This window comes from Eublepharis macularius, chromosome 5 (genome assembly GCF_028583425.1).
Source record: "Eublepharis macularius isolate TG4126 chromosome 5, MPM_Emac_v1.0, whole genome shotgun sequence".
Classification (NCBI taxonomy): Eukaryota; Metazoa; Chordata; class Lepidosauria; order Squamata; family Eublepharidae; genus Eublepharis; species Eublepharis macularius.
The window spans coordinates 145,750,632-145,763,642 of NC_072794.1; the positions used below are offsets into that span (position 1 = coordinate 145,750,632).

General features: G+C 44.2%; 1 protein-coding gene across 1 annotated transcript in view; it reads left to right on the forward strand.

Annotated features, from left to right (window-relative positions):
• Positions 1-13,011, forward strand: part of NCOA3 (nuclear receptor coactivator 3) — a 51,747-nt gene that overhangs the window by 8,253 nt on the left and 30,483 nt on the right. Inside the window, exons 8-10 of the mRNA XM_054979528.1 lie at positions 4,453-4,600; positions 11,269-11,657; positions 12,109-12,971. Of these exons, the coding sequence (XP_054835503.1) occupies positions 4,453-4,600; positions 11,269-11,657; positions 12,109-12,971 (1,400 nt within the window). The remainder of the gene's footprint in view (positions 1-4,452; positions 4,601-11,268; positions 11,658-12,108; positions 12,972-13,011) is intronic.

A 13,011-nucleotide genomic window follows, 5' to 3' on the forward strand; every position in this document is an offset into this window, starting at 1 on the left:
AAAGACATGGAAAGAAAAAAGGAAAGTAGAGGAGGAAGGGAGGAAAGGGGTAGGGGAAGACATGAAGGGAGGTGGGAAAGACATGGAAAGAAAGGAGGGAGGGAGGGAAAGCCACAGAAAGAAAAATATGAAGATGCATGTGTGGTGAGTAGAGATGGGCACGAAACGGGGGAAAAAAACCGAAACAAGAGTTTCGCATTTCATTGCGTTCCACGAATTACGAAACACAAACTTCCATGAAATTCTCCTGTTTCGCGATACGATTCGTTAGTTTTGAGATTCGTCAGAAGCCAGGGTACTTCAATGGCCCCCTTCATACCCAGAGATGCCAAACTCGCAGGGAGATCAGGCTCGCAGGGGGATCAGGCTCTCCTCCAGCCACCCTCCAAGTAGCTCTCTTCAGGCTCTTTTTGCTGACTTTTCCCTCCCATCCTCCTGGCTTCCTGCTTTCTGTCACTGCTTGAAGAAAAGTCAAGAGCAGATCTGCTTGGGTTTTCCTCTCTTCACGTTTTCTTGACTAACTTTTTCTTCCCATCAGTCTGCTGCTCAGGATCTGTTCCGGGGAGCTTGGGGATGGGGTGGGGGTGGGAAGGCATGTCAGAGCAGCAGGAGGATGGGAGGTAGAGAGTTAGGGAAGGGTTCCTGAAGCTGGCAAGCAGCGAGCAGCAGCAGAAGGAGCTGCTGAGGCTGCCGTCACCACTACTCCACCATCCCGTCCTTAGGGAAACAGAGGGGAAGGAGTCTCTGACTACAGTTCCCAGGTAAACTTGCACAGACCTGCATTGCTCAGCTCTCAGGTTGGCAGGGAGAGCTGCCTATCAAGGTTATGTGGGCTAAGATTGGGGTTTCCAGAGCAACAAAAGGTATGCAGACATTCTGGGCCTATGTTGCCTAGGGGAATCAATGGATTGGTGCCAGCCTGTCTGGCATCACGAAGCATTCATGAATAGAACAAATTGGCCCCAAAAGTCATGGTTTTTGTGAAAAAATGCAGCCCCCACAAAATGTGTTCAGCAATACGCGAATCGACCCGATTTGTCACAAAATTTGATTCGTATTTCAATTTGTTCCCATGTCTAGTGGTGAGAGGAGAGAAGAGAAAAGGTTTGGAAGGGAAGCAATGGGATCCCTTGCCTTGCTACTTTTAAATGAGATACGCAGTGAGGGTTTGGGGAGGGGGCATGTCTCCAGTCCGGCTCGACCATGCTGGCCCTGCACTGTGCCTGCCTACCATTTGTCAGTTTTGCAACCCCTGATTTCACCTGACCTTTCCCCCTCTAAAATAAATAAAATAGGTAGTATTTTTTGAATAGGTAGTTATTTTTGAGTGTTAAAAAAGCCTCTGTTGCCATTTTGGTTGTTTAAGGACAAAGAAGAGGGAACAAGTAGGAGGGAATGTCATAGATGCATTTACAGCAAATACATTTGGAGTACCCCAGGGTGCTGGTGCTGGGGGACGTCAACATCCATGCTGATGATGCCTCCTCTGTGCAGGCTGCGGACTTGGTTGCTTCCATGGCAGTACTAGGACTCTCTCAATTTGTATCAACCCCTACACATCAAGTGGGCCACACATTAGATTTGATCTTTGGGATGGAGTTGAATGTGGATCTGGGAGCAATAGAACCAGTGCCATGGTCACCACTCGGTTCTGAAGGCTCAGATGGGGATATCCCCCTTTGCAAGGGCAGCAAGCTGATTTATGCTCTCCCGCAGAGACATGGATCCGATTGGATACCAGAACGCTTTGCGGGATCCTATGTTCCTCAGTGGTAGATGAGCTGGTGGAGGACTGGCAATGCTGTCTGTCTGAAGCCATTGACGAAATTGCTCCCCGTCGCCCTCTTTACCCCTGTGCAAGGCAGGCTCCTAAGTATACAGAGGAGCTTTGACAGAAGAAGCAGGAGCTAAGACAGCTTGAGCGAGTGTGGCGATGATCTTGAGACGAAGAGGCAAGATCATCTTATAGGACATTTATGAAAGCCTATGAGGTGGCGGTGAGGGCTGTGAAGAAAGAGTTTTATACACCCTCCATTACATCAGCTAGCTTGCGCCCAGCAAAATTGATTAATGTGGTTCAGTCGTTGGTCTCCCTCTCAGACGGAGGCCGCCAAATTCAGAATTTGGATATTGGCTGTGAGGCTTTTGGGAACTTTGTTGCTGATAAAATTTTCTCTCTCCACCGCAATTTACCAGCCACAATTGATACAGTGAAGGAACTCGAGACCCCTTTGAAGCTAACATTTGATCAGTTCAGCCCACTCTCTGGAGAGGAGATTGACAGGACCCTGTGATCAGTCTGGCCCACCACATGCCCCTTGGACCCATGCCCATTGTGGCTGGTAAAAGCCAGCACGGAGGGGCTACGGTCCTTGTTGGAGGCCATTGTTAAAATATCCTTGAGCACTGGGGTTTTTCCCGGGCCATTAAAGGAAGCCGTGGTGAGACCTCTCTTAAAGAAGCCATCACTGGACCCTACTGACCTGGTCAATTACCGCCTGGTCTCAAACCTCCCATTTCTGGGAAAGGTGGTGGTGGAACAGTTACAAGGTTTCCTGAAGGACATCTCAGCCCTAGACCCCTTCCAGTTTGGGTTCTGTCTGGGGTATGGGACAAAGACGTTGCTGATCACCCTTACAGACAACCTTTGCAGACAACTGGATCAAGGCGGCTTGGCACTGCTGATATTATTGGATCTGTCAGCAGCATTTGATACAGTTGATTATGATCTTTTGACTCACTGCCTCGTCGATGTGGGGACACGAGGGACTGCCTTACAGTGGCTTGTCTCTTTTTTTCACGGTCAGGGACAAAGGGTGGTGCTTGGGGAGAAATTGTCATCCCGCCACCCATTGGTGTGCGGGGTCTCGCAGGGGGCAATACTCTCCCCATTATTATTCAATGTTTATATGCACCTCCTTGCCCAGCTGGCGCGAAACTTCGGACTTAGGTGTCATCAGTATGCAGATGACACCCAGTTATAGCTGATGATGGACGGACGGCCCGACTCGGCCCCAGATGCCCTGGAACATGCGTTTGCAGCCGTGACTGGTTGGTTGAGGCAAAGTTGGTTGAAGCTGAACCCGACAAAGATGGAAGTCCTGTACTTGAGCCAGGGGGGACTAGGTTTGGGACTCCAGCTCCCTGCCCTCGATAGGACACAGCTTGTGCCAGTTCTGAGGGTCAAGAGCCTGGGGGTGATCCTGGATATCTCCTTAAAAATGGAGGCACAGGTCGCAGCAGTTGTTAGGTACTCTTTTTTCCATCTGCGGCGGACCAAGCAACTTGACCCTTACCTGTCATCCTGTGACTTAACTACAGTGATCCAGGCAATAGTCATCTTGAAGTTGGATTACTGTAACTTGCTTTACGCAGGACTGCCCTTGAGCCTAACCTGGAGATTACAGCTGGTGCAAAATGCAGCGGCGCATGTTATTACGAGAACGGCAAGTAGAGCGCATATAACACTGATACTATGCGAGCTGCGTTGGTTGCCAGTGGAGTACCGGATCAGATTCAAGGTTCTGGTATTGACCTATAAGACTGTATGCGGACTGGGGCCAGCGTATCTGTGGGATTGTCTCTCCCCATATATTCCCCGGAGGACTCTCTGATCGGGAGAAAAACAGCTATTAGTGGTCTCTGGTCCCAAGGAGGCCCACCTGGCCATGACGAGATCCAGGGTTTTCTCGGTCCTGGCTCCTACCTGGTGGAATGCTCTGTCTACTGAGACCAGGATCCCGCAGGTTTTATTGTCTTTCTGCTGGGCCTGCAAGATGGAGTTGTTTCTCCAGGCTCATAGCTAAGGTTGGGCCTCCGCTGGACTGAGGGGGGGAAGGAAATTTACCCCCCCTTGTGAAAACTGTCCACCACAGTATGCATGCAAAATATTATAAGTCTTCCTGATGCTGCCGCTGCACAATACAAAACGTTTTAAATTGTTTAAAATGTTTTAAAATGTTCTTAAATGTTGTTAGCCTCCCTGAGCCCGCTTGCGGGGAGGGCAACATATAAATATGATATAATAAATAAATAATAAAACATTTGTGTAGTGCTTTGTGTTTCCATATTAATAATATGTCTAATATCAATACTGATACTGTTTTGGTATTACTAAAGATGTAACAAAGTGGGATGAAGGTGGCTGGACAGCTGTAAAGGTGTATTCATGTTGAGAGCCAGTGTGGTGGTGTGGCTAGAATGTTAAAACCAGGATCTGGGAGACTCCAGGTTCAAATCTCCACTTTACCAAGGAAGCTTGTTGGATGTTCAGTTTTTAATGTTAAAGTAACAGTGCAACAGCTTTATGTTCCCCCTCCATGTTTTCTTTTTCATGCATCTGTTTTGCAAAGAAATTAGTAATGGTACTACCAATTATATTTTCTTGTCTTCTAAAATGTAAATTATAAGCTTATATTTTGCTGGGCTGATAGTTTCTGTTCTTTCCAACAGCTTATATTCAAGGTCACTCTGAAACGCCCCTCTATCGGTTCTCCTTAGCAGATGGAACACTGGTGACAGCACAAACCAAAAGTAAACTGTTCCGAAATCCAGTTACCAATGACCGGCATGGATATATCTCTACCCATTTCCTGCAAAGGTGAAATCTTTAATCTTAATTCTAAGAACATTTTTGTTATATTGAAGAGATCTTGTAACTATTGAAAAGGTATTATGAGACATATTAGATAGCAAATTGGTATCAATAGTGATAAAGTGAATTACTAGTTTGTTGGATATGCTTTAAAATTACCAAAATCCATCTTACGTTTAAGACAATGAGTTTGGATGTGAGTGGAAAGTAGTTCTCCTCATGCAGGGGTGGGATGGCATTGGTTCTGTAACTTCTGCACATTTCCTCCTTGAGCTGCAGCCTGCCCAGCTCCATTCTGTCTTGGAGTGGAAGATTGTGCTGAGATGATTCTTTCTCTTGAGTCTCCCTATACAGCCCCTCCCCGATCTTTTTAAGGTGGCCAAGAAAAAAAGATTGGAGGGCTATTCTCCATTTCAAGTTCTTTTACAGATTTGCAATGTACAAATGAGTCTGTTCTGAAGGCTCTTTCAGCCAAATGTTTGCCTGACATCAGTAGGTTTTACTGGCACATCAGCATTACCTAGTTTTGCCAATGCATAGGCAGTTTCTCAGACTTGCCTATTTTTAATACAGGGCCATTTGGCCAGGTAGTTTGTCCCCCAGGGTCCTCTCCAAGTTAATAGAAAGCCATATTTTTCGTTCTGCTAGAATTTCAAACTCAGATTGTTCAAAACGACCATATAGATGGCCAGCTTCTGAGCTGTGGATCTGATGTTCTCAAATATCATCTTTGGGAACCTCGTCCCATAACAGTTATGCAGAGTATGCACTGATAGATTAAACTTTCTTCCTTGTCCAGGAGGAAGACTTCCAGGTCCATCAAGTCATCCATATAACCTTGGATGATAGCCCACAAAAATGAGTCCATTGCCAGGGTCGGTCAATCCAAGGCTTATGATCAGTCAGGGAACAGCAGCATAGCGTAAACTAGCTGGAATGAGAGGAATCTGACTGGCACAGGTTTCCTTTCAGAAAATTTGCCAGCAAAGTTATGTATTGTCACAGACAGACAACATCTCTGTTGAAGGAGCAAGGAGAAGCAAAGAGGTCCAGGAGTCTTTGTTGAGAAGCTTCTCTACTGTACTTCTGGAAAGAGAGGCATCAGTCTGTTGCATTTATGAATCAGAAAAGTGAGAGTCTCATCCATTGAATGGGTCAATCTCTAGACAATCAGTGTGATTTCATGACTCTTAGGTTCCCTCCTTGTTAATAAGGCTGTATTTCCCTCTTGTACTTCCACAAAGGAACTTTGGATTTACGGTGAACATTCCTTCTTCTCTAAGGTGGGAAGGCCCTGCTGTCCCATTCTGGTTTTTTTTGCAAGAGAGGTGGTGGTGGAAGTAGCATGCATGGTGGAGTCAGAATCACATGCATCCTGTGTAATACAGATATTCCATCTGATTTGGCTTAATCTTTCGTGTATATATAGTGTTGTTTTCTTTTTGTTCTGCTCTTTTGTGCAATTTATGCAAATAGTGCAAATTTATGCAAATAATGTTATTTTGGAAGGGGAGTTCACAGCCCTTTTTTGTTCTCCAATTTCAAAAGTCTTGGCTTGGTAAGTGGGGATTCTGTCCCTTTACGGGAAGACTAAAAGTGGGATGTAAATCTTGCCTGCAGACCTGATAGGGGAATCACCCATCAATCAGGGTATGCTCCCTACTTCTGAGAATAAAGAACTTCACAGTAAGTTCAAAGTTCCATTCCCAGGGGCTCCTGATGTACCGGAACATTTTCCAGAGGGACTCATGGGCTACTACTGCAGGAAGTGAGAAGGCTGAAAGATTCATTCCACTTGCAGAGTTCTAACAGTTCACTGGTTTTACCCTGATGTTTTTAAAGCTTATTTCCGTGAAAAACAAGTGAAAATTTTATCTGAATCATGTGTTGGAGCCAATTAAGGGTGGAGTATTGCTACTTGTCTTTAAATCAAGTGAACTAGAAGATTGTTTATTGTACATGGCCTGAAAAGTAGACATATGAACCTTCCTGCACTTTTTGGCAAACTAGTGAGGCCTGCACAATATTCACTTCTTCAGAGATTCAAGTGGGAGTACATATAAGTCAAGGTTGTCTTGTTCCCTGGACCAAGACTTCTAAACTCCTTCCTCACAGTTGTACACCAGGTCCCTTTTGACTGTGAGAAGGCATGTGATGAGATCATCCTTCTTTGAAAGCAGTTTGGACTGGAGTGGCTACTTTACTGCTGATTTTTTTAAATCTTCATTTTGTGTGCTGGAAGTTGACTATCGTAGCTTTCTGTGATTTTGTATCTTTCTGATGGCTTTTGTATATTTTTCTTTTGAACTGTGGTTTTCAGATATAAGTCATATCGAGAGTATTACTGAAAGGGAACTTAAAATTTTTAAGCTGTTAAACAGTACGTACCAGCCCATTCACTCCCCCGCTGTGGGGCAGATTTCCCCTCCAAAACCAAAGAGGTTGTTTGCTACGGCTGGGAAGCCTCTGGCAGCGTGTGTCTGTGTGTAACTTAGAATATGCTTTGTCCCACTCTTAAGTACGTATGTGTATCTGGCATATATTCCCACCCAAAATTAAGTAGGGGAAAAGCAGAAGCCCATGTCTTTTAAAATGAAGTGTCACTAGAGGCTAACTAAAGTTCAAAAAGATAACAGCAGGTTTATTCAACAGGCAGGGTTGGTATGTAGGTAGACAGGGAAAGGAAAGCTAAAGTAAATTTTGTTTGTTGAACAGAATACTTTGGAAGCATTAGGCATAATAGTTTTCTTAAAGCTTAGTTTCAGTAGGTACAGATCTTAGAAGTGAGAGGTTGGTAGCTTCAGATTTAAGTTACTTAAACAAAGTTCCTTCTTAGATTTTACTTTACAGCTTAGGTATTCTGACTTCCATACAGCACTCTTTTCCTTTTACTCCAGACCCAGGGTACTCCACAGAGCCAAAACCCCCTTTCCAGACATTGGGCAAGAATTATTCTACTAAAGACATAACCCTGTTCTCTTGGCTGAAGGGGAGTCACCTTACTATCCACTTCCTCTGCCAACCACACACTCCCAGTTCAATCTTCTGAGTAAAATTAGTGCTGGTTTTCCCACTGCAGTTCGTCAACTAAAAGCTTTTCATAAACCAGTTAGGGCAAACTTTTTTCTTCTTTTTTCCTCACACAGAGGATTTTCAGTCTGAGCCTCCCTGGTTCAGATTCCAAGCTTTGACTCTTCCTTGACAATCCTGTCAGCCACAGTTTGTTACCTTCTCACTGGCCAATCACCTGGGGGCCGGGGGAGCATGCCAATCATCCTTCAGGCAGTTATTTTTAACCCTTTACCTCCCACTCTCTGAGTAATAGTAAAAGTAATAGTACTAGTAAATAGTGCTTATATACTGCTCTTCTTGACAGATTAGTGCCTCACCCAGAGCGGTGAACAAGTTAGTGTTATTATTATCCCCACAATACAGCTGGGGCTGAGAGGAGCAGCATTTGGTAATCCTTGTATTTAAAACGCATTCTGTCACAGCTGTAGTTTGCATTTTAAATAGCTCTGCCTGGTCCTTATTCTTGTTGACGAAAAACTTGCAGGCTTGAGAAGAATTTGCAATTTCATGGTGAATTCCTGACATCACAAGTTATTCAATAAGCATTGAGGCCGTCCTGCAGTAATGCTTGACGCTGTGACCGCAAGTCATTCTTCGCCAATGACTGGGCTAGGTTGGCATGGAGCTGTGGAGTCCACTTAAGTCTCCTTTTACCAGGAAGGTACCCTTCTAGAGGACCTGAAACAGGCTTGAGAAAGATGTTATCCCTAAAGCCCAGCGAAAGTCTCAATGGGCAGTGGTCACTCTCTGTTCTATTACAGACCTCAAAGCCCAAAGTATAGCCTAAAAGCGAAGGAGAAATCACTATGTAATCAATTGTACTGGCTCCCCAAGAGGATAGAAATGTGAATGTACCTCCAGAAGTGTCAAACCCAGTACCATGTAAAATGTAGAGTTGATGGACAGAGAGCATTTCTAACAGTCTTAAGCCTGGCTTATTCAGAATCGGGTCTTGTGATGACCGATCCAAAAAGCATGCTTGCTCAGCAATCTGATTGTTAACACTGGCTGAAGATTCGGAAATGCCAGGGCCAGTTCTGGCATTAAAATCTCTGCACAAGATGAGATGTGAATTGGGAAAGCGGAGAGCTAAAGTTTCAAGGGTGTTAGATAAAAGATCCCAAATGTTCTCTACGTTCTGAACTTTTAGGCGTTTGGGAGGAATGTAAATATTGACACAAATAAGAGAACCAATACATTGACCTTGGATCAGTATGATCTGGATATGATTCTGAGAATCACTTTCCAGTACCTGGACATCAATATTTAAATCAACAGAGACAAATACTACCAGGCCTCCACTACAACGACCTTTGGTATGGAATTTAACTGTGGGTACTGGGAATGCGCGATAGCCCTGGAGAGTAGGGCTACCAGGCTCCTGCACCCATGTTTCCTGTAGGCATAATATATCATACCTACGTAAGAACCGAAAAAATTCAGGGTCATATAGCTTATTCCCCCACCCCATCAGATTCCATGAAAGCAAGTTTAGTTGTCATTTTGATTTTTCAGTTGAATCTAGTCTCTCCTCTAGGTCCATACAAATATGCCCATTTTTAACAAAGGGCATCTGGTCAACAGCAGAAGAGTTTTCTTGTTGGTTCCTTGCAGATAGGCCATATGATCCCAGCTCAAAATCTTCCAGGTAGCAGCATGATGTCTCATCCCCAGCTCTCTTTACTTTGGTGGACTGATGGGTAAAGATGTATTCTATAGGCTGGGAATACTTGCTGTCCACGAGGAGAGCCCCTGGGGATTTAGATGGGATTGGAGGTGGCAAAGCTGGAGTAGGCCTTAGTATATCCACTTCTGCATCCGCAGCAGGAGGAAGAGTCTAAGGCGATGGCGTAGGGCTGCCACCTTTGATTCCCAGGAGTCTAGATCTCAGTTGTTCCAATCTATCAGTAATCTCCACTTACTCTCGGGCTGGAAGGGCTGCAAAAGATATAATCAAATCCTCGAGGGTGTCTTCAGAGAGAAGGTGCTTAGCATTTGTTTCAGTAGAGACAAGGGGATCAGCCCTACTAATTAGATCTTGGTGAGTGGCTCTAGCTGGAGATCCTTTGGAAGGATTAATTGCCGCTACTGGGCCAGGGTGGTGAAAGTTTTTCATGTTGAGAAGTGGAGTTAGTGTCATATTAGCAAAGACCCGTGTAGGGAATATTCCTTTGGGTGTCAAAAGTCTTTTCTGCCGAAGAAGTATTGAGGGAATAGATGGACTATCAAAAACTAATATCAGCTTATGTGTCTGATAAGTATCACTGAGAGTCTCTATTGATCTCAGGTCCAGTGGGCTAATTCTGTTGCCAACTAGCCTTCTCAGATGTTGTAACACATGAAATTTTGTATTCCAGGGAGGGATATGTCCATTACGGCAGCAAATGGTCAGGCAGATCTTGTGAGGCTGTAGAACTAGCTGGTAAGAGTCATCTACTGTGCTAGATTGGAGGGAGTGGAGACTCCTTGGTGTTTCTTGGTGTTTCTCCCAGACGTGATTGGGGAGACTGCCCAGTTATTGCACAGTTAGCACAGCTTGTCTTTATAAGGCCTCTGTAGTTTAGCCTGGATACCAGCTGAGTTAAATGGTCAAGGTTCAAATGCACTGTGTTCAGCTGTTCAAAAATCCTTTCCACTGTTCTGGCAGTCAGCATTCAGTATGCCGCTGGTCTCCCTGTCCTTATCTCCACCTTCAGGTAATGATGAGACATAACCTCCTTGTTCCTCACGCAGATTATTATCCTGCAGCGTCTCAGAAGCAGGGCATAAGGCTGCATATCGGTTAGAAGTCATAATGGTGTACAGGGAGGTATTAGCAGGGGCAAAATAGTCACCAATCTTACTTTGCTTGGAGGCTGGAGGAGAAGAGGTGGAATCCCCCGTCTCACGAGAGTGTTTAGAGGCTCCCATATCTTTACTTCTGTCTCTGGTTCTACTTCTGTCTCTAGTTCTGCACCTCCAATAATTATATGCAGCTCTGCTTGGAGTGTGAATCCACCAACTAGAAGCAATAAGATATGTTAGGCAGAAAGCTGAGCTTTTCGTCTAGTTAGTGATGACCTTGGGCTCAGCTAGAGGCTTTTAAGATAAACTGCTATAAATCCCATGCAACTGAAAAGGTAAACAGACTCAGTTTATGGAGCAGCAACTTACAGTAAATTATGAAGCGTTAAGCCATCCTCTGGCTCTGGCTCTTCAGGAACAAGATGGCCAGTGCGTGATTAGGTGTTTTTGCATTAATTAGACAAAAAATAAACTTCTCCAGATAATTATATCGCTCCACTTCGTTGGCAGCCTTATCCCAGTGCCAAATGTCAGTTCAGCACAGCACAAATGTCATTAGCACAGCTAATGACCAAAACCAGCTGTAGAAATGAGAGAAAAAGCAAGAGCGTTTCTGGCGAGTTGTTTCCCTGATGCCATCTTGAATCTGAAGTTATTCAATAAGGAAGAATTGTACATGGCAGCTGCACTATGTTCTGCTGTTGTTTGTGTGAATGATGTTAAATATTGATCAGTGGAAGAAAGTATAAGGAGGAGGATGTTGTTAATCCACTCTTTGTAAAGGTCACTTGCTAATATTGTGTGTGTGTCACTTTCAGAGAACAAAATGGATATCGACCAAATCTCAGTACAGTTGGACAGAGCATCAGAGCATCTTCAACGGGGAACACAAATTCAGTCAGTGGTGTGATGAACATGTCACCTGGGCAAAACATGCCTATGCAGATTAGGAACTATGGCATGGGAGACCCCAACTTAATGGGACAGATGGGTGGAGCTAGATATGGAGGTCCTGGAAATATGGGATCAGTGAACTCTGGACAACCACTGCAGTCTTCTCCCTATCAGAGCAATAACTATGGATTAAATATGAGCAGTCCACCACATGGCAGTCCAGGCTTGAATTCCAGTCAGCAGAATTTAATGGTGTCTCCTAGGAATCGTGGGAGTCCAAAAGTGAATTCACATCAGTTTTCTCCTGTAGCAGGTAACAGTTTCTTGTTATTTTTTTCTCTTCGATGTCTCAGTGTCTGAAACTTGATGTCTCTTGTTCACTGTGAAAAACAGTGGTGTTCAGGGCATATGGAAGGCAGTTTTACCATTGGCTTTATGAAAACCAACAAGACTCTTATGGCACCTTAAAGACCAACATATTTTATTCCTGCAAAAGCTTTCATAAACTAGAATGTACATTCACAGATGCACAAAATATAATGGAACAATAATATAGGGTTTCAAGGTGCTTCAAGGCTCTTGTTTGTTTTTTTCTGGAATAAAGTTAACTACCCTGTCCTCTGGATCTTCTTTGGGAAGGAGGAAGGCTGCAATTCAAAATGGTCATGGATAAAGTAAATTATTCATTAAAACACAATACTTCACTGAAAAGCATAACTGGAGAGGTGAGTTCCGTCTGACATTAATTCTGTTCTTTTACATAGGTGTGCACTCTCCAATGGGATCTGCCAGCAACACAAACAGCACCAACTTTTCAAGCAGCTCACTTAGTGCTCTTCAGGCCATTAGTGAGGGAGTTGGAACTTCTCTTTTGTCTACGCTTTCTTCACCAGGACCCAAACTAGATAACTCTCCAAATATGAATGTTTCACAGCCAAGTAAAATGGGGAACCAGGATTCTAAAAGCCCTCCTGGGTTGTTTTGTGAACAAAATCAAGTGGAGAGTTCTGTGTGTCAGTCAAACAACAGGGAGTCCCTTAGTAGCAAAGATATCAAAGAGGAGAACCTTGAAGGCTCAGAGCAAAGGGGGGCACCTGAGAGTAAAGGCCATAAAAAGCTCCTTCAGTTACTAACTTGTTCTTCAGAGGAGAGGGGGCATTCAGCACTGTCAAATTCTCCCTTGGATTCTAGTTGCAAAGAACCTTCTATGAATGTCACTAGCCCTTCATCAGGAGTTTCCTCTTCTACATCTGGAGGAGTGTCGTCTTCATCAAATATGCAAGAGAAGCATAGGATTTTACATAAGTTGTTGAGGAATGGTAATTCTCCAGCAGAAGTTGCCAAAATCACAGCTGAAGCTACTGGTAAAGATACGTACTATGATAGCAGCAATTCTGCTTCCTGTGGTGAAGGAGCAGTCAAACAGGAACAGCTGAGTCCAAAAAAGAAAGAGAACCATGCTCTTCTGAGATATTTACTTGACAAGGATGATGGAAAGGATATTTCAAAAGAGATAAAACCTAAAATAGAAAGTTTGGACAGCAAAATGGGACAGTGCAGTAGTTCTACTGTGCCTACTTCGAGCCAAGATAAAGAGATGAAAATAAAAACAGAACCCACAGAAGAGGTAGTATCCTAATCTTGTGTAGAAATTCACTTAATGGGCT